Here is a 25,362-nt window from a genome sequence, read left to right as displayed (position 1 = left end):
GATCCCTGAAGTAAAATAATAATAACTCATATAATCATCAAATCATAAAAACAGTCCATTACATTAAGAAAATGTATAAATACATTCAGTATAAATAGGTAAAAAACATACAAAATCCAGTAAAAGATACTGTCTCTCTTTCACATTCTGGTTCTCTTTCAAATTTTGTAGGCGAGCCTATTTTGTCCTGCTCGACTTGTCATTACCAAAATAGAAAGCATGTCATTTATTGTGTTCCATATTAGTACCATATTAACCCTTTAGGCGCCAGAGGTTTTTTTTCTAAACGTTCGATTTTGACATCTTCATTTCAAAAGGCTATATCTTAAAAGTGATAAGAGATAGAGACTTTCTGTAAATTAGAGAAATATTAAGGATGACCCAAAGTTTATTTATGGATTAAATGTTTATATCTAATTTGCATATTATGACGTCATATGGTGGCGGCCATCTTGGATTATAGAATTTTCATGAAAAGTCGCATGTTTGAATGATAAAATGCACCACTTTTTCCCCCCAAAAATGTCCCTCACCTTCTATATGCTATATTGCACAATACTGAATGCTCAGGTAAATACTAAGTAGTAAACAAACTGTGTAAATCATTACTAATAAATGGCAGAAACAAACCAAATGCATGTAGCGGTAGGCGCCTTTTGCTGTAGAGATTTTCCATTTACTACATACAGTAGGCACTCTGATTCCATGTATGGGGCACATATATATTATTCAGATGACACACAAACACAAGTAGACAAGACCTGTTTAGTTCAAAAGCTCACTTGCCACGGCAAGGCACAGATCAGGAGTGAGATGACGAGACAAGACAAGAGACAATGTTAGTATTTGTTTTCTTTTTGTTGTTTTTGTTGATGTTTTTTTCTTAGCTGACAAAGGCACACACATCACAAGGACATGAACACACAAAAAAGAACACATAGTGTATGTACTAAATGGTCAGGGAAATAGATAGCAAATCAACAGTGTAAATCATTACTAATAAATGGCTGACAATTTTTTTTATGTAGCAGGCCTTTTGCTGTAGAGATAATGACTCCCTATCCCTATCCATACAGGGCCGGCATTCCCATCATCTTGTGATAGACTATGCATAGCCTAATGGCTCCCCTGCCCCGTGTCACCACCTCTGCTCCTGCTGCGAGCAGCATGGCCAGATCTGCCTCACAAGACGCCCAGTGGAGAGAATTTCGCGCCTTTCGGGACTAGGCCTACTGTCATTCTCATTGCAACTCCCCACACTGCCCCCCCTAACTGTCCTATGAGCACTTCGACCTCGTCTAACATACCCAGTGGCATTAGACAAAGGCTCCACCACGTTACTGTCGCCGCGATTGTGGAGAGGCACACGGTCAGAAGACAGAAGCTAGCGCTACATGGACATTAGGCTACCTCCAGCCTCGTTCGCCACACCACTAACACCCTGCTAACTTCCCAATGAACACTCCGACCCCGTGAAACATTATTCCCACCACTGACATTGGGCAAACAATTCAATGTTTGTGCTTGGTGTAAGCTAAACTCTCACTTTGTCCAGCTGCATCATTGCAAGGCAGGGACGCATCTGAAGCCTCACTAAACAAATCACCGTCATTTTCTGAAGGCAGATATTCCCCTTCAGAATCAGGGTCCGCGAATAAAAGAGACAACACTTCATTTCGGGTAAACTTTTTTGATGCCATTAGACGATAATCTAATGCAAATACTCGCTGACGTTGACAATATCGCTCTGATAAAGTGGCTCACACGCACACTAGCTCCGGTATTGCACACACTGATTCAATGCGCTGTAGCTCGAAGGTTTTGTTTAAAGCATGCCCTTTTTTGGACTCGGGGATGACGTATGATATGTCTGCCATCTAGTGGAGTGGAGGTCGAACGAAATATGACACCCTATTTGACTAAATCGTCTGTTTTATTCAGTACCGCATCTTGTCGACTAAAGTCGACCGTGGCGCCTAGAGGGTTAAGTTAAATGAGACAGGAGGTCTGAGATAAGATAGGACACAACCATGAGTTTAGGAACTGCTTCTGTAATAGGAAGATAGGATTTTATCTATCTTTGAAACTTAAGTTAATATAGGACAGGCAGTTAGGATATTTTTCTATAATGAGGCCCCTTAACTGTATTTGATCTCTTTCTGTGAACTGACTGTGTGTTTGCAGCACTGGGTCCAGAGGAAGGCGTACTAGGCCTCTCCAGCTCCCTGCAGCAGGAGCACTGTTATCCCCAGCAGTACTGACCCCAAGGAGTCATATCCCCTAAGTGGCCTCCAGCAGTACTGACCCCAAGGAGTCATATCCCGTAAGAGGCCTCTCCAGCTCCCTGCAGCAGGAGCACTGTTATACCCAGCAATACTGACCCCAAGGAGTCATATCCCCTAAGTGGCCGTGTGCTTTCAGACCAGATGAGTTGGAGGAGGCTTGCAGCACAAGTGTGCAGCCATTTGAAGGCTTCAGATCAGTTCATTAAATGAGGTTTCCATCTAAACCTGAAATAAACACATTTCATTCAAACAGCTGAATGCCTGAAGAGTCAAACTTACATCTGCCCTCACTCATCTACCTGCAGGCTACAGTATGAAATTGTGACCTTAGTTATTATACTTCTGCAATGCACTGATCTGGTGCAGTGTTGCACTGAATGGGAAGATGACATACTGTACCATGTCCAACTACAGAAAAATAAAGTTTGAAGGAAAAAATAAATCACATACTCAATTTTGTTATGGCATAGACAACAATGAAATAAAGACAATGACAACAGGTTCATCACATGTCCTTTAAGAATCTTTATTTAGAATCTTTATTTAGACATTTTTAAAGTCAGAAACACATTTTATTTACATATTTTCAGAACAAGCTAAACAAGCCTGTTTTATAGTTCTATGTCAACACATAAAGAAACACTGACACCTCAGATCAGCTAATAATTTTCAAAGAAATTCAGCGGATAAGTAAACTTTTAGGGAAAACAGAATACATAATTTTGTTGTTGCTGAAACATTCTCATAATCCACACATTCATTTAATGAACAACACCAATATGAAGAAATCAATATCAGCATTAGTTCAGTTTCATCAAAATAGCAGTACATAATTGAATGTACATACATACATTACACATGTGTATGAACAGGAGTATGTGTGTGACTGGTGTTCCTGCAGTTTATTTATACCATAGACTGTATATATAGAACTGGACACTGTGGCTGCATTCTGCAGTGTTCTATAGAATTGAAGCCGCCGAGGCGACGCCATCTTGGAAAATTTGGAGCCAATTTGAAGTGCGGCTGCGCAGCAAAAGTTGAAGCATGCGCAGTGAAGAGGAGTCGCGGTCAGGCACGCCCACTCAGTTTTTAGCACACGTGGAACACTTAACACTTGTGCTGCAATTAGTAAATCAATATACAATTAAGACAATAAAGAGACCAAAATGTGTTAATTTATGTTGCCTAACAAAACCTATACAACAGAAAACGTTCGTCTTAACACAGATTTGCAATTGCAAACTACCGAAATTATTTGTAGCCTATGTGGTCGTCCTCACGTTATCTGTCATTGACTTGGGCTACAGCGTAAAACTTTATCAGGTGACCAGTCGCCTAAAAATGCTTAGTTGTTTGATGCTGTATGAGACATTTTACTGCACAACAAAATGATTACACATTGGGCTTAGAGGGAAAACTGTGTGATTGTGGGAAAACTGTACGATTTTACTTGATCTGTAAGACAATAAAAAGACCAAACAGTACGAGAAGGAGTTATAGTGGGCTACTGACTGTTGTCATTACATGAATGCAGATGGGCATTTTTCACCTGTAATGGGGAACTTCCCGTTTCTTCTGTCACAAATGAATGTGTTAATACATGTTGCCTAACAAAACATATACAACAGAAAACGTTCTTCTTAACACATAAATTTGCAAAATCTACCGAAATTATTTGTATGTGGTCGTCAAGTTATCTGTCATTGATTTGGGCTACAGCGTAAAACTTTATCTAGCTTCATCTAACTAGTTTATCAGGTGACCAGTCAGCAAAAATGCTTGTTTGGTGCTGAATGAGACATTTTACTGCACAACAAAATTATTACATGTTGGGCTTAGAGGGCAAACTGTAAGATTTTGCTTGATCTGTATGTTACCTGGCTGATGGGTCACGGGAGAAGCAGCCTGCTAGCGACCATGCCTGCTATCTGAAGACGCTTACTGAACTGCTATGGTGCTGCGCATCTGGCGTGCCCTGCGCACGACCGCGAGAGTTCACGTGACAAAGGAAGAGAGATAGGCTGGTCGGGTGTGCGCAAGGAGGTGGCTCATTTCGGGGCATTGTTTCAGTCGTTTTTAATGGCTCAGGTTTTCATAAGATCATTTAAAAACCGACCTCAGTAAAAATCTTAATAATATTAATAATAAAAAAAACAAGTTTCAAAAGGGCATTTTCGTTGATAAAGGGCAAACTTCCTAGTGCTTTAGCACCACCTAGTGTCTATGTATGCACGCCTATGGTTACTGTTAACGGGAGGCTAAGTTAGTCGTTGAAGTGAAGATTAGCACACAGCTCCCGTAACAGTCGATGCATGATATACTTGGTTTTATTAGTTGTTTTCAAATATCTCAATGTATGCCATCTCAACATGGAGTAATGACTGTACATGGGGATTAATAACACTAGACAGTCAGTACAGTATATGATGTGATAAAGCAACGGTGTGATGTGATAAAGCAACGCAAGTTAACGTTAACGTAATGTGAAGCATGGACCTCATCAACCTGTCATGTTAATGTAACTACTAGCCAGTTTGCCAGTGTTGCATTTTGTCTAACGTTAACGACAGACACCTCTGTTAGAGCTACTTCTGTGATGGTAGGTCGGTAGCATAGACTGTAAAAATAGATCGGTAGGTCGGTAGATGTAGACCGCATAAATGAATGATCGATAAATGAAACGCCTGCATTAAACACTACGCCAAGAACCAGTCACTTCCCAGGGATATCAGTGAACATTTGAGAAAGACCTTAGTTTGTCATCTAACGTCCATGATCAGTCATACTGATAACGTTATTTTTCAAGCTGACACAAGTTAATAACATTCACACCGCATATTTAAATGTGTAGTTAACATTAGGTAGGCTGTGAAGTTTATTGCACACATATATTTAATTAATTGGTATTACTAGTGGTGTTGAGTGCCTGATTAGATGCTTTGTAATGTTGTAAAATTGTCTGACTAACTTTATTGTAACTTTCCTTTTTGCAGGTAAGATATGGGTGATGGCTGAATGTACTGGAGGTGGCGGCAAGGTGATCTCCATGGTCTACATTAGTCTGCAAGCAAGGGAATGCCTACGTGAAGTGGTTTGGCTGGGGTGGTCTGAGGTGGCATGTCCTCCCCCTTTCTCCAAGTCCCTTGACATCCATCTCCCTGACATCATCAGCCACCGTCACTGGATCAACCTGAAGCCCCTTATACATGGGACATGGCACAGCACCACTACGTTCTGAAAACAAATGACTTTCAATAACTTGCGTGGCACCAAGAAAGGTCTGCCGCTGCTCTGAACCTTCTGTTAATGTGACATCATTCATACTTGAGGCTGTACACATCCCTTTGTTTCTATTTTCTTTATTGATGTCACCCAAACTTCAACTTTCTGTATGCCCCTGAACTCACACAAATTGTAAATTGCAATGCGCCATTTAACCAGTGGTGTAGTCTAGTTAGTTAGTTGAAGTGGTGGGTATACTGTGAGCAACCCCAAATGTTATTAAATACGTATCCTTTCCTATTTTAAATGGGTATACTGAGATGATGATGCTTTTTAAATGGGTTTACTGTGTAGTCCTGTGTATCACGTAGACTATACCATACCATGGTCATTTAACTGCCTTGCTATTTAAGTCAGAGGCCATTGCTTAGTATTTAACTGTAGCCAACACAAAGACATAGACGTTACAAGAATATTAATATCAGAATAATTATTGGTTGATACAATATTGAGTGCAACATGACTGGTCTTCAATCAGCCAAAGAGGACACATCGTAACTCCTCTCCTAGTTACTCTCCATTGGCTCCCTACAGTAGCCAGAATTAAATTTAAATCTCTCCCTTTGGCCTAAAGGACACTGACTGGATCTGCTCCTAGTTATTTTAATTCAATGATCAAGATATACATCCCCAACCGCCCACTGCGGTCTTCTGATGAGCATCTGTTGTGTCGACCAGTCTTAAACGCTAGGTCAAATTCAAGACTCTTTTCCTCAGTGGTTCCATGTTGGTGAATGAGTTGCCCAGTGCTCTTCGTTCTTGTGATAGTTTTTGGTCTTTTAAGCACTTCTTATACATTATGGTTTGTATGCAGTAGTACTGTTTTATTTTCATTATAGGCTGTTGATTAATTTGACATTGTTTATTATTGATATTCTCCTTAATGTAGTCTTACCATTAGAGATGCACTGATAGATCGGCTGGTGACCGGAATCGGCCGATTTTCACGTGATCGGCCATGACCGCCGACCGGCCGGTCAGTCTGAGACATGCCGATTTTATGCCGGTCAAATACACTCGTGCACCGCAATTGTAACAACACCCAGCTGAGTTTGCGAAGTTTGAAGAAGCTAGCAACCAGGCCAACACTCAGGGCTGGATGTAGGGCTACAAAGAAAACGCTAATAGGCTACTGAGTTTTTCTATGCAGCAAACGCTGTGCTTTACCCCACTGCGCAATGTGACGTCAGAGTGACGTCTTTTCTATGTCATTTTTGGACGTCCAATTTTGGTCCACTGAAGGGGTTGTTTTGTAACGCCAGATGACGTCTTTTTTTGACGTTCACTGCACATCTAACGTTCACGTCGGTGGGACCTCCATATAAGGGCTATTTATAGTCCAAATGTGGTTGTTTTAGACGTCTTTTCAACATCAAATTGAGACTAAATTTAGACGTTGTTTTATACTACTTCTATAACTTTCAAGAGGGTGGGGGACATGTTTTCTGTACCAGTTAATTTTCCTGTAGCTTTGTTTAGCTCAGCAGCTAGTTTGAACAGGGAATGGATTACACCTTTGTGTGAATCTCCAATTAACACCTAATGCTGAGACAATCAAATGGAGTTTTTGGACAATTATCTGTAACAGTACGCCACCTTCTGAAATGGGACTAGATAATTTTCCAGAAACTCCATTTGATTGTCTCAGCAGCAGATAAGAGAAGCATACAAAGGTGTAATGCATTCCAGTTCAAACTAGCTGCTGAGCCAAAGCTAAAAGAAAATTAACTGTCACAGAAAACATGTCCTCCACCGTCTGGAAACATGAGACTAAAGATATAAACATGCACACACAAATAAATCACAATTCAATACCCATTTCCATCTTTATTCAAAAACAAACGGCCCTGAATGGCATCAGAAGGGCACCAGACATATCAAGCATAACAGTTGAAGCAGAATTATTATGAATGAATAAGATTTTAACTGAATTGAACTCTTTAAATTTAACTCTTTCAAAAATCCTGTGTAAGTGAGTGTGTGTATATATGTGAGCCATCCAGTGACTTAGGTAGCTCCAGTGTGACTTATGTAGCTCCAGTGTGAAAATAACTTTTGAAAAGGGAAACAATCTTGACTAAATGTCCACGCCTCTGTCGCCACAACACATTTAGGGCCGTCTTAAGTGCATGGAGTGAGGGGGCTGGCTTATCAGGGCGCTAAAATCCTCCACCTCCACGCCTTTGGGGCGCGTGCTTGAGGTGCTTTCGGACACGTTCGCCTTGATGTTCTCCTCGGTGGCTGTGGGATCGAATTTCATGAGCCCTTCTGCACAAGCAGAAAAAGACAAATGATTATCCAAAGACAATCTGCAGTCATACACCCAAGTCCCCAAATTTGTTAGCAAAAATATGTTTCCTGTGTATCCACTAGGGGTGTAACGGTACACAGAAGTCACGGTTCGGTTCATACCTCGGTTCGGACATCACGGTTCGGTACGAGTTCGGTACAATGGAGGGAAAAGCAAAACCAAAAATGCAGAAAGCAATTTTTTTTATTGTGCATGTATCAGGCTGTACCACCTAGTGTCATACAGTCTCTTCCCTGAGCTATCTTCAACAGCCTGAAGTGTGTAAGATGTAGGCTAAACAGTACAATAAGAACCCAGACTCCATCTGTAAGTTGTAAACAAAATAAGACAATCAGCTATATAACTTAAAATAGGCCTACAGCATCTCTTATTTCTGAAAGTGCAAATTACATAGAATAATGATTTTTAAAAATCCACTTAAGCAAGACCTTCAACATCTGTGTTTAGTTGTATATGGAAGGGTCTACAATTTGCCTCAATATTTTTCAGTGTGTGTACAGTAATAATCTAGCCTACTAACTGAAAATATCACACTATTTTGCCTTCTTTTAAAAAACGAAATTGCTCCTTTCATTTCATAAACAGACTACAACTAGAAGTCACATGACTTTGCCCTTCGACAATAACTCACCGTAGCATTGTTTGTTTATTAGTCTGGTTAGCGTTGACACTTACTGTCTATGCACTTAACACTACCAGCTCCTCATGTGAGAAGTTACAAGTTACCCCAACATAAAAGTAATTACCACGCGATTTACATAGCTTTCTGTCATTACGAAATCATTTAATTTAAGCCATAGGTTTTGGCTCTATTTGTATGTGTATCCAAAGGCTGGTGAAGCGCAGGGGAAGTTTTTGTTTTCTCATTTCAGTGATTGGTAGCCTACATAATCTGGGTGATTGCTTCGAATATGTGTAGCATATATTTCCACTCACATACCCAACAACTGCTGAACCACGCCGACACACAGTTTCTTATCCACCACTCTCTCGCCTGTACTACTGTAACTGAAGTTCTCAAACTTGCGAAGAGACCAGCGGATCCTCTAATGTGTGTCGCCACCTTAGTGCTACTATCTCTGACTGACTGACTCGACCAACGACCTGACAAAAAAACATAGGCGCCTTAAGCATAGAGCATAAGCATAGAGCTTCAGAGCTAAGGCGAGGCTACAGATTAGCGTTAGGTGTCGCTAAAGAACTCCCGTAACTCTCGCTACTTAACAGTAATTGCGCATGACATTAATTAATCCGGCACACGAGTTTTATGTTTATTTATACCGTGTATTCTCCGTGTAAATTCATGCACCGAACCGTGACGCCCGTACCGTTTCGGTTCAATACGAATACATGAACTGTTACACCCCTAGTATCCACTACCAATACTGGATTAATAAAAAACTATCTAAGCAACTATTAACTGTAACACTAAGGCTGTCTACAAGAAGGGACAAAGCTGTACTTCTTGAGAAAGCTTAGATCCTTTAAATCTTAACTCTCGCCAAAATGCAACCTAGGTTCTTTTTGTGAATGTACTCAGGTCAAACTTTTGTTTAAAAGCACAATTATGACGGAACCGCCACTTAAGATATTACGTATTGTCATTTTCAGGTCTAATGGCATTTTGAATGGGAGTGATAGGATGTGATCATACTCTGTTACATACTATGCATTGCTTTTTTAAATAAAGACTGACCCACATGAACCTTGTATTGCTCTATAAACCTTTGTTCCCTCTAAAGGACGTTTCTCCTTTTTCCCTTTGCCCTTCAAATTAAATTTGGCCATGAGGCTGTTGGTGAAGAGCCTAAAAAAAATACATTTCAATAAATTAATGTGAAGGATATATGTAGGAATAACATTACAAATGCAATAAATCCTTTACACTAGTTGATCAGTGTCCCCTAGGGGGGGGGGGGGTCCTTTTATCCCTCTACTTATCTCCTTGTCCACAGCTGATCTACAGTTAAGCTCATAACTGTACACACCCATGTTAAAGTTAACTAAAAAGAGGAATAAATAAAAAAAAATAAAAAATCATCTTTTGGAAATAGATCTTGATGCCATGCAAATCCAACTTTTAAGAACCCCAATTTTCTTTGTGAACGAATAATGTATAGTAAATAAACAAATGTTCTTTCTTAAAATACAGGGGGCATAAGTATACAACCCCTATGTTAAATTCCCATAGAGGCAGGCAGATTTGTATAGTTATTTCATACTGTGCATCCTGATAAAGGTCCCTTGGCCATTGGAATTAAAATAGCACACATCACATACCCTTAAACATTCCTAGAGATTGACATGGTTTTATTTCAGTTAGCCTAATAGCTGGTTTGATTTGCATTGAAAGATGATCTTATAGAAAGCACCCAATGTCAATTTCTAGGTATGGCGAAGGGTATGTGATGTGTGTATGTGGGGCAATTTTATTTTTTTATTCCTCTTTTTAGTCAACTTTAGCATGGGTGTGTAAACTAATGAGCACTGTATAATGAACAATGAACTGTATAAATATGTCACCTATTCTGACATGCTCATGTAGATACCTGTCCAACACTTTGTGGGCACAGTCCTTGGTGTTCCGCCCACCAATTCTTGAAATTTGCAGCACCTGTTGAAATAAGTCCATAATAAAGTTGACTGACACACTCCACAGAGGAATCTAACAGTATGTGAGTGCACTGTATTATTTTATTCTAGGTATCCATTCAAGTCAAGTCAAGTCAAGTCAAGTTTATTTATATAGCACATTTCATACACAGAGGTCATTCAATGTGCTTTACATAAACAAAACCAAACGATAATAACAAATAAAAGCATAGAAGGGCAATATAGTCAAAGAATAGTTAAAAGGTAAAGATCATAATAAAAAGAAAACATAAAACACAAGGTAAAATCATTTAAAAATAAAGAATAATTAGTAAGCAAAAACAAAGGCAAAAGTAGTAAAAAAAGTAATAAAAGACAAAGTAGAATAATTATCGAGGCAGATTCAGAATTTGTAACTCGGCACAGTTAGCAGAAAGCGTCTGAGAACAGTTTGGTCTTAAGTCTAGATTTAAAACTGGCTACAGTTGGGGCCTTTTTAATGTCATCCGAAAGTTGGTTCCACAGCTGAGCCGCATAGCAGCTAAAAGCTGCTTCACCATGTTTAGTTCTAACTGTAGGTTTTACTAGCAGGCTTTTCACCTGGGACCTGAGAGGACGAGAAGGTGTGTACTGCTGAAGCATGTCTGACAAGTATTTAGGTCCTGCTCCATTTACTGATTTATAAACAAGCAATAGTGCTTTAAAGTCAATTCTGTGACTTACTGGAAGCCAGTGCAAGGACTTAAGAATTGGAGTAATGTGGTCAGTTCTTTTAGTTTTTGTTAGAGTCCTAGCTGCTGCATTTTGTATCACCTGAAGCTGTTTAATAGTCTTTTTAGGAAGGCCTGTGAACAGTCCATTGCAGTAATCAACCCTGCTGGAGATAAATGCATGAATGAGTTTTTCTAAGTCACGATGTAACGATATGCGATTCGAAGCCGAAATCGCGACACTCATATCTACGATACTGTGTCGTGGTGTAAAAAGGCAGAATCGAGACACACCCTTTTTAGTGTTTCACACAGTGCTTTGCAGCTTACGCTGCCGCATAAGCAACACACATCTCCCGCTTTACTTAGCCTACCGGTAGCCTCAAATGTTGAGAGGGTTTGGACATGCACGGAAGAGCGATGAGGGTTACATTGGGAGTAGGATATTGTGGCAGGAGGACAGAGAGAAGCCCAGGGAGGTGAGAAAGGACATGCAGGAGTCACCGGGGAAGATACAGAAAACAAACGGATGGAAACAGGTGATTAGCTGTGATGATGCCTGATGGAATTTAGCAAAAAGAATAAGAAAATTCAACCTTAATATGCGTGTTCCCGACCATGGCGAAGGGGTATGAGGACAAAACCACCAGCTTCTTGTGGGAGGCAGGCCACCTTCCGGAACAGATCCCTTTCTTGCAGTAGTGCGTTTTTCATCCTGACATGACCATTTCCTATGCACACTATGTTCAGCAGTCCAGAGCTACACGGTTGGTGAAATAATAGTGAAGTGTGATGCTGGCACAGAATTTCACAAGCAAACGTCCCGTCTGCATTTTTCTGTCGAACAAAAGCAAAGCTGTTGTCCCTCAAAAGAAAACAACTGTCCTTATTTTTAACAGAGGCAAACACTTTAGGGTGTCTCTGGCTATTGTCCACTTCTGAATGCTCGATTTCAGCCAAACGTCTGGTTACTTGTTCTAAGGGACTTCTCCCGCTCCTCACATGTTTCTTGACTTGTTGTAGGTAGTTCTCAAATGGAAAACAAGAAATGTCATTCAAGGAACAGTTGAAGTGGCTGGCATCCTCTTGGAGATGAATTAGTCCATGTACATTGTATACAGGAAAGGTCTTGCCATACAGGTCAGCACAGCACATGACAAAATGTTCGATTAGCTCTTGAGCATATTGGAGATAGGCATTTCCGAATCCGGCTCATCTGACTCCAGCATTATCGACATGGATACGGTCAAGGACAAGAAATGTTTGTATTTTTCAGGGGACAACACATTTTTCAAAACCACAGGACCTGTGTACAGCAAAAACTGCCGTAGTTCAGTGGCTTTCCAATTTCACGCAAACCCCGAGGCTGTCGAGCAAATTCACTTGGCATCTTCCCTCTCAGTGCAACGTCCACCTCAATTTCACGCAAACCCCGAGGCTGTCGAGCAAATTCACTTGGCATCTTCCCTCTCAGTGCAACGTCCACCTCAATTTCACGCAAACCCCGAGGCTGTCGAGCAAATTCACTTGGCATCTTCCCTCTCAGTGCAACTAGTTTTTGAGAAATGTCATCCTTTTGCCTCACAGATAAACGACAGACTTTTGGGCCTCGAGTCAAGTAAATTAACAGGCGCCTAACTACTCCCAAGCAGACAATGTGCATATAATCCAAGACAAATGAGCTAACGCAAGGAATTCCAGCAGCAATGAAGGGGCTGATACCAGTTTGGTGGTTACTGTACTCCACTCTGGAGAAACCATCATCTGTTCGAGAAGTGCTTACCTGTTCACTGAAAACTATTCTTCTCTCAACACGAGTACCTCTGACTAAACATCGTTCACAACTCTCATAGGCAGTATGACCCTTAATACATTTCAGAAATGCCCTTGCTGGTGCACCACAGAGCATCAATATTGACAGTGTAAGTCTGGCCTTTAAAAACTATACCATTGTCCTTGAGATGTTTGTATTCAGTCACAAAGTCTTTTAAATAGTTCTCAAGAGGATTTGGCTTACTTTGTCCACTAAACATGGCTACAATGAATGGATCAAAATGGCCACACTTCACCAGTATTGGCCAGAATTGGACACCACTACTTCTGAAAAGTGGGATGCCATCAACGCTTGCAGCTGAGGTGCACATCATTACTCTCCATCTGACTTAAGTAACGGCAGATACCCTTTTCTAAGCCGTAGTACTTGTACTGACCACCACATTTAGGCTCTGTTGTGTTATGCTGCGGTGTAGCAAGGAGTGTCCGACAATCCACAGGCAATAGGTGCCCTTGCTTTCTTAATATGGATAACAAACCATTAAGCGCTCTGTGTGTCACTTTGTACTCTAAGGCCCACTGTCTCAGTTCGTCTTCAAAGCTGGTCACTTCAGCTTCATTTGGTTCCTGTTCCAAGTCAGTAGACCAGTAGTCCACATCAGTGTCAAAGTCATCTGATGTCTCAAGAGCATTGTCACTCATTACCCTATCTGGGGTGCCAGGCACATTATCACTGTTGCAACTACTTGGAGTCCCAGGCACACTTGGGACGTTTTCAATGCCCTCTTGTTCACCATCACTGTCAGAATAACGTAGCAGTTGATCCAGTTCTCTTTGGCGTTTCCGCCACTGTCTTACTCTCAAAGTCATCTGTAAACACAGGCGTTAGTCAAATAAACAGTAAAACTAAATTAATTTGGATTGAGGCCTATACAAAAGGAACGAGGATGAGATCACAAAACGTACCTTGTTTGGGTGGTTTACTGTATCTCCTAAAAGGGAAGGTCACCTCACTCCTTACAGCACCCGAGAGACAGAAAAAAAGGGTTAAACACATTAAAGTTTTCATTCCCCTTTGCACAACAGTAAAGTGTTGCAGTAATAGCCTACAGTTTACAAGCACATTATGGGCTTTGAGTTTATATGACCCTGACCATGGTTACTGCCTATTGCATATGACCAGAGACTTTCATGGACTTAAGTCATATATACCTCTTTTTCGCCACTGACATGTAATATATGTAAGGTCCAACCTGTAAGCTAATCACGAATGTTGGTCAACATGGAAAGGATCTCTATGGATATATAACAAAAAGGAGCAGAAACCAGTGCGTGGTGTGAAGTTAATTACTGGCACATAAGAGCATGAATAAATCAATGACACGCTGTTGCGTTGTCCACATGAGACACCGTCTTCACTTCACTTATTGCAATTTCCACATTACTATATTAGTCAGAGTCTGGACTAGCGTAGCCTAGGCTTAGCTTTGCCTAATAATGAATCACGCTGAAAGCACGCAGACACGCAGCTTCGCGTTAACACTTGCGTGCATGGCGGTGTTTAAAACATGACTGCCAAAGTCTAAGTAACCTGTTTAACATCCAAAGACAGTCATTGCCCTTCTCAAGAGTGAATAACAGAGTTAACAACATCACAGCGAGCCGTTTGAGACGGGAGACCAGAAATAAATCAATAGTAAAACGACTCGTCCACTAAACTGATTGCCGTTGACTAATTTTTTCATGGTCGATTACGTCGACTAATTGCAGCAGTGTTTGTATGGGCAGTAGTAAGTTAGAGCTTAACATCAGAAGGCAAACTCAATGTTACACAGCCCACAGAACAGAAGCCAATTTACAGCATTCAATTCAAAATTTATTTTATTTAAGTAACACTCCTTTGCCTTCTTGTTCATCCCGTCGTCGTGGGGGGGATAAAACTCACATATGCTCAAACCACGGTCCATTTGTTTTCTTAAATCCTCTTGACGCCTAAACCTAAATGTGTTCCTTCCCATTAGTAAATCGCTGTGTCTTCCTTTAGCGTAACTTACTGCTAAAATGGCTGCCACCCAAATGCCGAACACCAACACGAACTTAACGAACACGAACGCTGGGCGGGCGCCAGTTAGCAACAAGCTAGTCAGTCAGAACTGCCACGCTGTTAATTGTACCTTTATAGGTGGAGTTTAGAGTCCCAAATTCCCTGTGGAAGATTCTACATGTCGTTTAGTGGCCCAAATTCCCCATATAATGTCCATAATTATGAATCTGCTAAACCACCTATTTAAGTGTTTCATAGTTATTAATGTGCGCGTGACAAGTTTGCCGCTCAAAAAGTCAAGCTGCTAGCAAAGATCCATTAGAACACAGTCAACCGTCTCTGCCTCTAGCTACTAGCTAGCTTTCGACCTACCCTGTTAGCAACCTAAGATAATCATAGAAATGCGAACCAATTTGCAGGCTACAAACAGTTTACATTTACATTACACGACATGTTCTCTCGTGGCCAGCTAAAATAACATCGAAACTGAACATGAACCAAGACTTCTGTGCAGCAAGCTAACGCAAAACAAAAATGTGTGTCTTTAAGGCATGCTTGCCATTCGCTGCTGTAACGTTAACGTTAACCATAGCAGCCTTGGGGAGTTTAAGACAATATAAGGCTAAACTACCTAACATAAGTACACATGGACATAGAATTCTCTAGGCTTATCGAACTTTCCTTCAATTTAGAGGAAAGCATTAGGTTATATCACCAGCAATGCAGGCTGAAGCTGTGCCGTTATTTCTTGCTGTGCCTCGAACACTTCGCCAAAGCCTGATGTGAAGAGCCGTTATTTCAATGCTTCGAACACGCTGAATCGCGCCAAATGTCTGACGTGTTGCCTCGACCAATCAGAGTGGCGTTTACATGATGTGTTGCTTCAGCCAATCAGAGTGACGTTGACTGTTTTTTTAAATATTTGGTTGAAATCCAAAGCCTTGGCTGTGACTTTTCTGCTTTTGGTTATTTTGAGATCAGTGGCCATAAGCCCCCCCCCCCCCCGGCTACTTAAAATGTATTTATTAATTTAATATACTTTATTATTATTATTATTATTATTATTATTATTATTATTATTATTCAGTAGGTCATTTCCTGTTTTTTTTAACTGGTTTATAAAAACAGGAAAATGACCTACTGAATAAAAAATAGGCATGCACATAATAAATCATGTTTATAAATAATATAGGCTATTCATATGTATTAATCATGTTGATGCAACGATGTTAATTTGTAAATAAACATAGACCGTAAACTTCCTGCACCTGTCATAGACGTCCAAATGACGTCCAAAAAAATTACCCAGTTCAAAGGTCAAACTTTGAACGTAAATATGACATCCAAGTTGGGTCATGGTTGGACGTCCAAATAGTGGACCTAGTATGGACGTTGAATAGATGTCCAGAATTGGTCATGGACCGACGGACCCAATATAGACATGATCTGCACGTCTATCCGACGTCCAATGTTTAGTGGGACCATTGGCCTACTGCGTGGAATTTACTAAGCTGTCGCTTCATTAGGCTACGTAAACATCGCTCATCACCGCCCGTCACTGCCGCTAATTGCGTGCCCACAGCTGAACCACAAGCCTGCTGAACGGAGATAAACGATTGCGACATTAAAAATAATCAAAGTTTAACGATCATAGGCTAGGCTACATAATGAGATGTCAACAAGCAGCGACATACAGTAGCCCTAGTAGTTCTACTCCACTTAAAAAAACATACTCGTACTATTTACTGCACGTAGACTAGGGCTATGCCTTAAAATACCCTAGTCTAGCAGATTGAGAAGTGGATGTCGTGAAAGTGAACAAACGATAGCCTATTAGAAAGGCAAACAAACGTTGCTTTTGACATAGTAGCCTACAATGAACAAAACTGATGCTCTGAATACTGAATCAGCCGTCTCTGAAAGTTTCTATAGCCTAATTGATGCATTTAACAGGAATTTGGATTTAATTTTTTCACCGCAAAACAGACGTGCACTGTACAGCGGTATCTGAAAATGCGTTAAGGTATCGTTGTTACCTGCGATTGCACTGCTGGAGAAGCATTTTGCATTGGTATGATTTGATCAGGTCTTGCCAGTGATGTGTAATCCTCCCGTAGACGTACATCATTTCAAAATAATACGTCTAAATTGAAAACTGTGACAACTCATTGATAGGCTCTCTCAATATGTCTGTAATCGTATGCCTCTACCACAGGCTTGCTAGTCAGAGAGGGTGCTCCATTACCAGAGAGTGCTCCATTATAAATCAAAAATGTAATATTGCAGCCTTCATGTCAGCTGTAAAAATATGAGAACATGGACCTACTACATCAGGATACTCTGTAAACATTTTACACATAATCAGGAAGCAACTTTGCTGTTCAGTGTGTGATGTGTTTAAAGTGGTACTACGTTTAAAGAAACATTTTTATTCTTTGTTTCAAGCATAAGAAAAATACCACATTATGATGATGGTTATGGTTACCCTTAACAAATACAAAACAATATAATACTTAAAACAGGGATCAATCAATAGCCTAATGAAATAAACAATGAAAATGAGGGGGGAAAGCAATAATAAATAATAATGCCCATTCAATCAATAATATAATAACAATAACATGGTAAGACTACATTAAGGAGAATATCAATAATAAACAAATGTCAAATTAATCAACAGCCTATAATGAAAATAAAACAGTACTACTGCATACAAACCATAATGTATAAGAAGTGCTTAAAAGACCAAAAACTATCACAAGAACGAAGAGCACTGGGCAACTCATTCACCAACATGGAACCACTGAGGAAAAGAGTCTTGAATTTGACCTAGGCGTTTAAGACTGAATTGACACAACAGATGCTCATCAGAAGACCGCGAGTGGACGGTTGGGGATGTATATCTTGATCATTGAATTAAAATAACAAGGAGCAGATCCAGTCAGTGTCCTATAGGCCAAAGTGAGAGATTTAAATTTAATTCTGGCTACTGTAGGGAGCCAATGGAGAGTAACTAGGAGAGGAGTTCCGATGTGTCCTCTTTGGCTGATTGAAGACCAGTCATGTTGCAACATTCTGAATGATATATCCCACAAAAGAAATAAAAAAAAAAACATTCAATATTGATTTAGTATCAATCAATAATTATTCTGATATTAATATTCTTGTAACGTCTACATCTTTGTGTAGACTACAGTTAAATACTAAGCAATGGCCTCTGACTTAAATACCAATATGGTATTTATTTACTTCACCCACACACAGAGAGAGAAATAGAGAGGGATGGAGGAAGAGAAGGAAGGGGGAGTAAAGACTGAGGGTAGAGAGAAAGGGGAGAATAGAGAGAGAGAGAGAGAGAGAGAAAGAGTGGATGTACCTGTTGCAGGGGGAGCTCATGTGATCTTGCACAGGGACACTGAGGAGCCAATCCAAACATAAAACCCTGGATAGAGGGGCTCAGTGAATGTGGAGTGGAACGTGTGCAGGTGGGTGAGTGTGTCAGTGGAGACGCTGTAGAAGGACAGAGTGCCGGCCGGCCAGTCCAGGTAAACTCCTACTGTTCTGGAGCCGGAGGAGGGGGCAGGTATTTCAGTGTGTTTATTATTGTGGCAGGCATAGTAACTGTCAGGATGGCAGTCCAGACTCCAGGACTTGGCATTCCGTCCCATTATGACATCATTACTGTCCCCTTTCCTCTTGATGCTTTTATAGGCCACAGATATCTCATCTCCATCAACACTCCACTCAGCCTCCCAGTAGCAGCGTCCAGTCAGACCCTCTCTACACAACACCTGAGGATAACTGGAGTCAAATCTCTCTGGGTGTTCAGGATACGGCTGCTCCTTATCCACACGTGTCACCGTTCTGTTCCCCTCAGAGAGAGAGAGATTTCTGTGTGCTGTGTTTGGGTCCAGTGTGAGATCACAGGCATCTGCAGACAAGAGGAGAGGAGAGAACATGAGAACACACACACACACACACACACATAAATACACATAAACACACACACACACACACACACACCAAAACAACACAAATACACACACACAGGCATCAGCAGACGAGAGAACATGACAACCCACACACACACACACAAATAAACATACACACACACACACACACACACACACACACATAGGCACAAACCCACATCAACACAAACACACACCATGTCAGCACAAACAAACGCACACACACCACTACCCTCCTTACACACACACACACACACACACACACACACACACACCACTACCCTACCAGCACACACACACACACACACACACACACACTACCCTACCAATACACACACACACACACACACACACCACTACTCTACCAGCACACACACACAAACCACTACCCTACCACTACACACACACACACACACCACTACCCTACACACACACACACACACACACATCACTACCCTACCAACACACACACACACACACACAACAAAACAAAAAACAAAACACACACACACACACACACACACACCACTACCAGTAAACACACACACACACACACCACTACCCTACCAGCAACACACACACACACACACCACTACCCTACCAACACACACACACACACACACACAAACAAAACAAAAAACAAATACACACACACACACACACCACTTCAAGAAAAAACACACACACACACACTCCTACAGACCCTACCAACACATACACACTGCTACTCACCCTACCAACACACACACACAATTTCAACATAACCAAAAGCACACACAGCACACACACCACTTCAAAACAAACACACACACTTCTTCATAGCTTACCAACACATGCACAAACACACACACACCACGTCAACACAAAGACACACACACACTAATTACACACACCACGTCAACACACACACAACACCACGTCAACACAAACACACACACAAACAAACAAACACATACCCCCCACCAGCACACACACACCACTACCCTACTCAGTACACACACACACACACAGTCAACACAAACAAAGAAACACACACAAACACACAACCTACCAACACACACACAGTCAACACAAACAAAAAAAACACACACAAACACACAACCTACCAGCACATACACAAACAAACACAGGCACAACACACACACACACACAAACACATACCTCTCTCTCTCTCACACATACTCACACACACACACACATACACACACACACAATGTCAACATAAACAAAAAACATACACACACCCATACTGTACACACACACACGCATACCATGCTTATATGTGAATGTGAATGATCACAAATACTGAATAAACAATAAAAACTTACATCTCAGCAAACGTGGGTGTGCTCTGCTTACAGAAGCATGGTGAGTTCTGTAAGAAAAGCAAAATGTCACACACGTTCCATTTGACAGATGTCAACACTAATATTTTTCCTGTTTGTGACACCTATGAAATGTAAGGTGATTTATTATCCCACTGAAAATAGTCTGCTGCCATATATGTGACCAGACATGGCAAAACCAGGCACATGTCTCCCCAGAGACATTTTGAGTTATTCATAGATTCTGAAAGTGTAGTTCCAAAGCTATCCAATGATGTCTCACTCATGGAGATCTGATAATATTTGAATAAGTTGTAGCCATTTTAAAGTATACACATCTCAAAGCTACAAGCTGAGAAATCAGGCTTTTCAATTTGACTACCCTCAATCCATGGGAGGGGAACAGAATGGTCCTCATTTACATGACATTAAGATCAACCCTCCCCCTGTCACGGTCACTGATCTGTCAGCCTGCAGTGCATGATGCTAATGACCCATCGAAACTATCTGTAATGGGTTACAGAACCAGCTAGTAGCAATGGATAAAGTAGTCTAAAACAAACATGAGATCACGTTTGCAAACCATGTTATTTTGAATGAACACCCAGTGCAAGGCACCAGGTTGGCAATGGATTTAGCAGGTTTAGCAATGGATAAAATAGTCTAAAACGCGAACTAAACAAACATGAGATCACGTTTGCAAACCCTGTTAATTTGAATGCACACACGATGCAAGGCACCCTGCCATCAGTCAAAACAAGACATTCTCGCATTATTCAAATTAATTGCCCACCGAAACTATCTATAATGTACGACGGAGTATTAGGGCCACACATGAAGAAAAAAAATATTTTTGCCATGGCGAGATTAAACTCGACATGTTGACTTTAAAGTCGACATGTCGACATTTCGAGAATAAAGTTGAAATGTCATGTCGACTTTAATCTCGACGTGTCGACTTTAAAGTCGCCATGTCGACATAAACTTGACATTTCGAGAATAAAGCTGAAATAGCCTATCATATCTACTTTAATCTCGACGTGTCGACTTTAAACTCGACATGCCGACATTAAACTCGAAATACAGTTTAAACATAGCCTACAGTTTAAGCTATGTAGCCTACACTAACACAATATGTGACATGAATAATAGGCTTCAAATAGGTGTTATTTCAGATAGATTGCGTCTTGTCTGTTAACTAGGCTAGGCTACTCATTGCCGTCATATTGAAGCGCTGTATCTCGCTGTTATGGAATACCATGCACTATGCCATTTATATAGCTAGAATAATACATGTATCCAATGATATAATGTTTCTATACAAAATGTTATTTCAGTCTGTTTTACTTAAGGCCACCACACATCCAAATAACTGCCCTTCATGACCCACAGGCCGTCAATCTCCATAGGTTAACATGGCAAAACAAATTTTTCTAAAACTGCTTTTCCATGTCTCACCTGCAATAAATATAGGCTAACACAGATATGTATAGGCCTAAGTATATATACTCTTTTGATCCCGTGAGGGAATTTGTGTGCATGTACTTTATTTATGCACTATGTGTGCGTGTGCATGTAGAATACATGGGGTTGCCTGGTCGGGAGGACAGCTTCATTCGTCCCTCATCCATTAACAAACAAGCAATGTGAAAGTCTAGGATTGGGGAGAGCACTTAGTATGCCTAGTCTAGTGCAAGCATTAAGTTGAACCTTTAGATGAAAAACACTCTAATAATAGCCTACAATAAATAAACCGCTAATGAAGTTTACTTTTGACCATCGCATTTATCGCCTGTAACTCCGTGATAAGGACCTAACAGGAAAGTATTTGGCTGAGCAATGGAGGTTAATATGTTCTATGTTTTGTCCACATGATATAGGCCTATGTCTAATCATTGTTGCACTTGAAGAAAACTGGAATGTTTCATTCGTCCTCCCTTTCAATTGTCCCGAGCGGTCGTTCTCTCTAACTTTATTATCAAAATGTTGAGTTTAATGTCGACACATCGAGATTAAAGTCGACATGATATTTCAACTTTATTCTCGAAATGTCGAGTTTAATGTCGACATGTCGAGTTTAATCTCGTCATGGCAAAAATATTTGTTTCTTCATGTGTGGCACTACTCCGTCGTAGTAATGGGTTTTGGCTAGTAGCCTATGGTGCCAATAGCTAACGACAGTAGGCCTACGTTAGCTAGTAGCAATGGATAAAGTTTCTACACAAACTTTATCCCTGTCAAATGTAACTGTGGAAATAGCATCTGATTATCTTACGATCTAGCTCCTCTGCTGTCAGACCGAGAGATTCTTCCTCATTGTAATTATCTTTGGCTAAGGTCAGCTCTAGATTAGGGATGTTCTCCAATGTAATGAAGTCGCCTTCATCATCAGATTCAGGTCATCTGCAATCCGCTGTGCTTTGTCCAGCGCCATTCCAATTGTAAACAAACAGCATGCTGGTTCAGTAAGTAGCCATGAGGTTACTTCTAGCATACAGCTGATTGGCCGACAGAACAAAAGAGCACTAATAGTCACGCCCAATTCAAACGCTGGTTTACTTCCTGAAACTTAACCATTTTCAAAGACAAAATATACACTTATAAAGCAACCAATGCTGTTATCTGAAACATGGAATTGCTTCTTTAGGACTTCAACTTGCACATTCTGCAAAAAAACGAAAATAACTCATTTAGAAAAAAAAAAACTTCAAAGTCGTTTTTCGCGACTTGCGTCTCTGCGACTTGAGCCTGGTTTTGCCATGCCTGGTCGTTTCCCCTGATATAACGTAATGAAGTAACTCTCTTTCCAGCTGCACAGTTTAGGAAGTTTACTGACAACTCAGACAAGGAACCAAACAATTCAAAATACAGACAATGAGGCACCAATGCACCAAAGAAGAACAGAGTGGGTGTGGGGACAGGTATGATGTGTACTGTATCTGTGGATTAATTTACCCTCCATCAGAGTGTGTTGGGACAGGTATGATGAGTACTGTATCTGTGGATTAACTTACCCTCCATCAGAGTGTGTGGGGACAGGTATGATGTGTGCTGTATCTGTGGATTAATTTACCCTCCATCAGAGTGTGTTGGTTTGCTGCTTTGTTGCACACAGCTGTGTGCTGCAGACTCTGGTCTGAGTGTCTCACTGTGACCTGCAGCCTCCTCTCTCTCCTGAGAGACACTCATCCTAGCAGCAGTGGGAGAGTCTCTCTGGGAATGTACATGAGACATAAGCAGCTTTACGTCTTGTTTCATGTGTCACCATATAGACTATAGCTGTAGGTAAACATGAACTGCTATCTTTGTTTTCAATATTATAGACAAGAAGAAGACACAGAACAAACTAAACGTTACTATATGAAATAGTGGACTGATTTATCCAGGACTTTAGAAGGAGTTATGATGTAGCCGACTCAGAAGCCCCTTAATGTGTAAGGGATCAAGGCCTGATGTCTTACTCCACTACTCCAGTGACTTTTCTCTGACAGCTGAGTGTTTCCACAATGTCTCATTTCATTATAATGTTCCTCATTTGCCTTTGTGCTGCTACCTTCATTATTCTACTGAAAGACTTCAAGGAATCCCATGAATTGCACAATATTAATGTATATGTAGTATGTATTGAATATTGATGAACAGTTGTAGACACGTTTTGAATATAAACGTTAGGGTGTAAGCCTATAGGCTAAAGTAAATTCCTCAGTAGGCCTACAGATCAAGGGCTTTGGCCACTCTAGCCTAGTTCACATGGCTTTAGGGCAGTTGATTAGGAAAGGCTTGTAGGCCACATCAACATCATACTGACACATCATTTCTCTGTATCCTTACAGAAATAAAAAAAAAAGTGTTTCAGGGCTCGACAGTGCTCCTTTTTTGAACACATCGAGGAGTCCTGCATTGAAGACTGTTTGAAAAGCCTGCAACTTATCGAGTTGTTATTGTCAATGATTACATTGACACGCACACCATAGTCTGTGCAAAGTCCATATTCTGCTTGAGGTAATATTCTGAATTAGGTGTGGTTTACATGCACAAGTCCTTTCAGATCCACAACAAGTGTGTAACAGCATATATAATTTCACAAACCTTATTATCTCTTTTTTACTGAGAAATGGGTAGGCCTATTTCAAATGTTTTGAGGTAGGTAGTTTAAGTGGGATATATATTAGCCTAACTTACTCTGTGAAGGCCCAATGTAGGCCTACATAGTGGGATATACGTTAGCCTAACGTACTCTGTGAACGCCCATTGTAGGCCTACATAGTTGGATATACGTTAGCTTAGCTTACTCTGTGAAGGCCCATTGTAGGAGTACATAGTGGGATATACGTTAGCCTAACTTCTACGCGAAGGCCCATTCATTCTCGTATTGTCTCATATTTTTCATTAAATCTGATGATATTGATGTTGCACAGATAGTTCTTTAGTCTAATCCCGTTCAATCCTAGAACCACATTACTCTGTTTTGACACTAACTACTCACTTTAGACCTGATTCACTGTGTGTCTTTGAGAAGACTTTTCTTTGGTGTTACAGTTTAGACTTGTGTACTTTATAATATCATAAAACTACAGGAAAAAAGAATGTATCTACACACTTCAAAACATATACATTCCTATACAAAGTAAACAAGTAAACACACTTACCTTTTGAATTTCAACCTCCTTGGATATTTTTCACCTGTACTGCTTCAGAGTGAACATCAGAGTGTTCCTGTAACAAGTCATTGTAAAAGGTTTTACAGCTTAGATAACCAGAGAGCTAAAGTCCATCCGTCAGTCTTGAGATCATTTGCTTAAAGACACAGTAACATGGTGTAGGTGCTGTTGGTGTTTGGGACTGAGCCTTTGGGTATACAGATCACATTCCCTCTCACAGTAACATGGTGTAGGTGCTGTTGGTGTTTGGGTCTGAACCTTTGGGTATACAGATCACATTCCCTCTCACAGTAACATGGTGTAGGTGCTGTTGGTGTTTGGGACTGAACCTTTGGGTATACAGATCACATTCCCTCTCACAGTAACATGGTGTAGGTGCTGTTGGTGTTTGGGACTGAACCTTTG

At 40.7% G+C, this 25,362-nt stretch overlaps 1 protein-coding gene and 1 long non-coding RNA gene across 2 annotated transcripts in view; both read right to left on the bottom strand.

The window, feature by feature from the left end:
• Positions 1–25,013, bottom strand: part of LOC125297247 (NACHT, LRR and PYD domains-containing protein 12-like) — a gene marked incomplete in the record, with an annotated part of 868,465 nt that extends 843,452 nt beyond the window's left edge. The window contains 2 exon segments of the mRNA XM_048247478.1: positions 23,370–23,509; positions 24,946–25,013. Of these exon segments, the coding sequence (XP_048103435.1) occupies positions 23,370–23,485 (116 nt within the window).
• LOC125297448 lies at positions 7,775–12,369 on the bottom strand. Its single transcript, XR_007194036.1, has 3 exons — positions 11,780–12,369; positions 10,431–10,495; positions 7,775–7,838 (listed from the first exon to the last, which is right to left on the bottom strand). It is a non-coding gene; the product is annotated as an uncharacterized LOC125297448 (long non-coding RNA).
• Positions 25,014–25,362: the final 349 nt, after the last annotated feature.

Source organism: Alosa alosa, chromosome 7 (genome assembly GCF_017589495.1).
Source record: "Alosa alosa isolate M-15738 ecotype Scorff River chromosome 7, AALO_Geno_1.1, whole genome shotgun sequence".
NCBI lineage: Eukaryota > Metazoa > Chordata > Actinopteri > Clupeiformes > Clupeidae > Alosa > Alosa alosa.
This window is presented reverse-complemented; position numbering and strand designations above follow the sequence as displayed.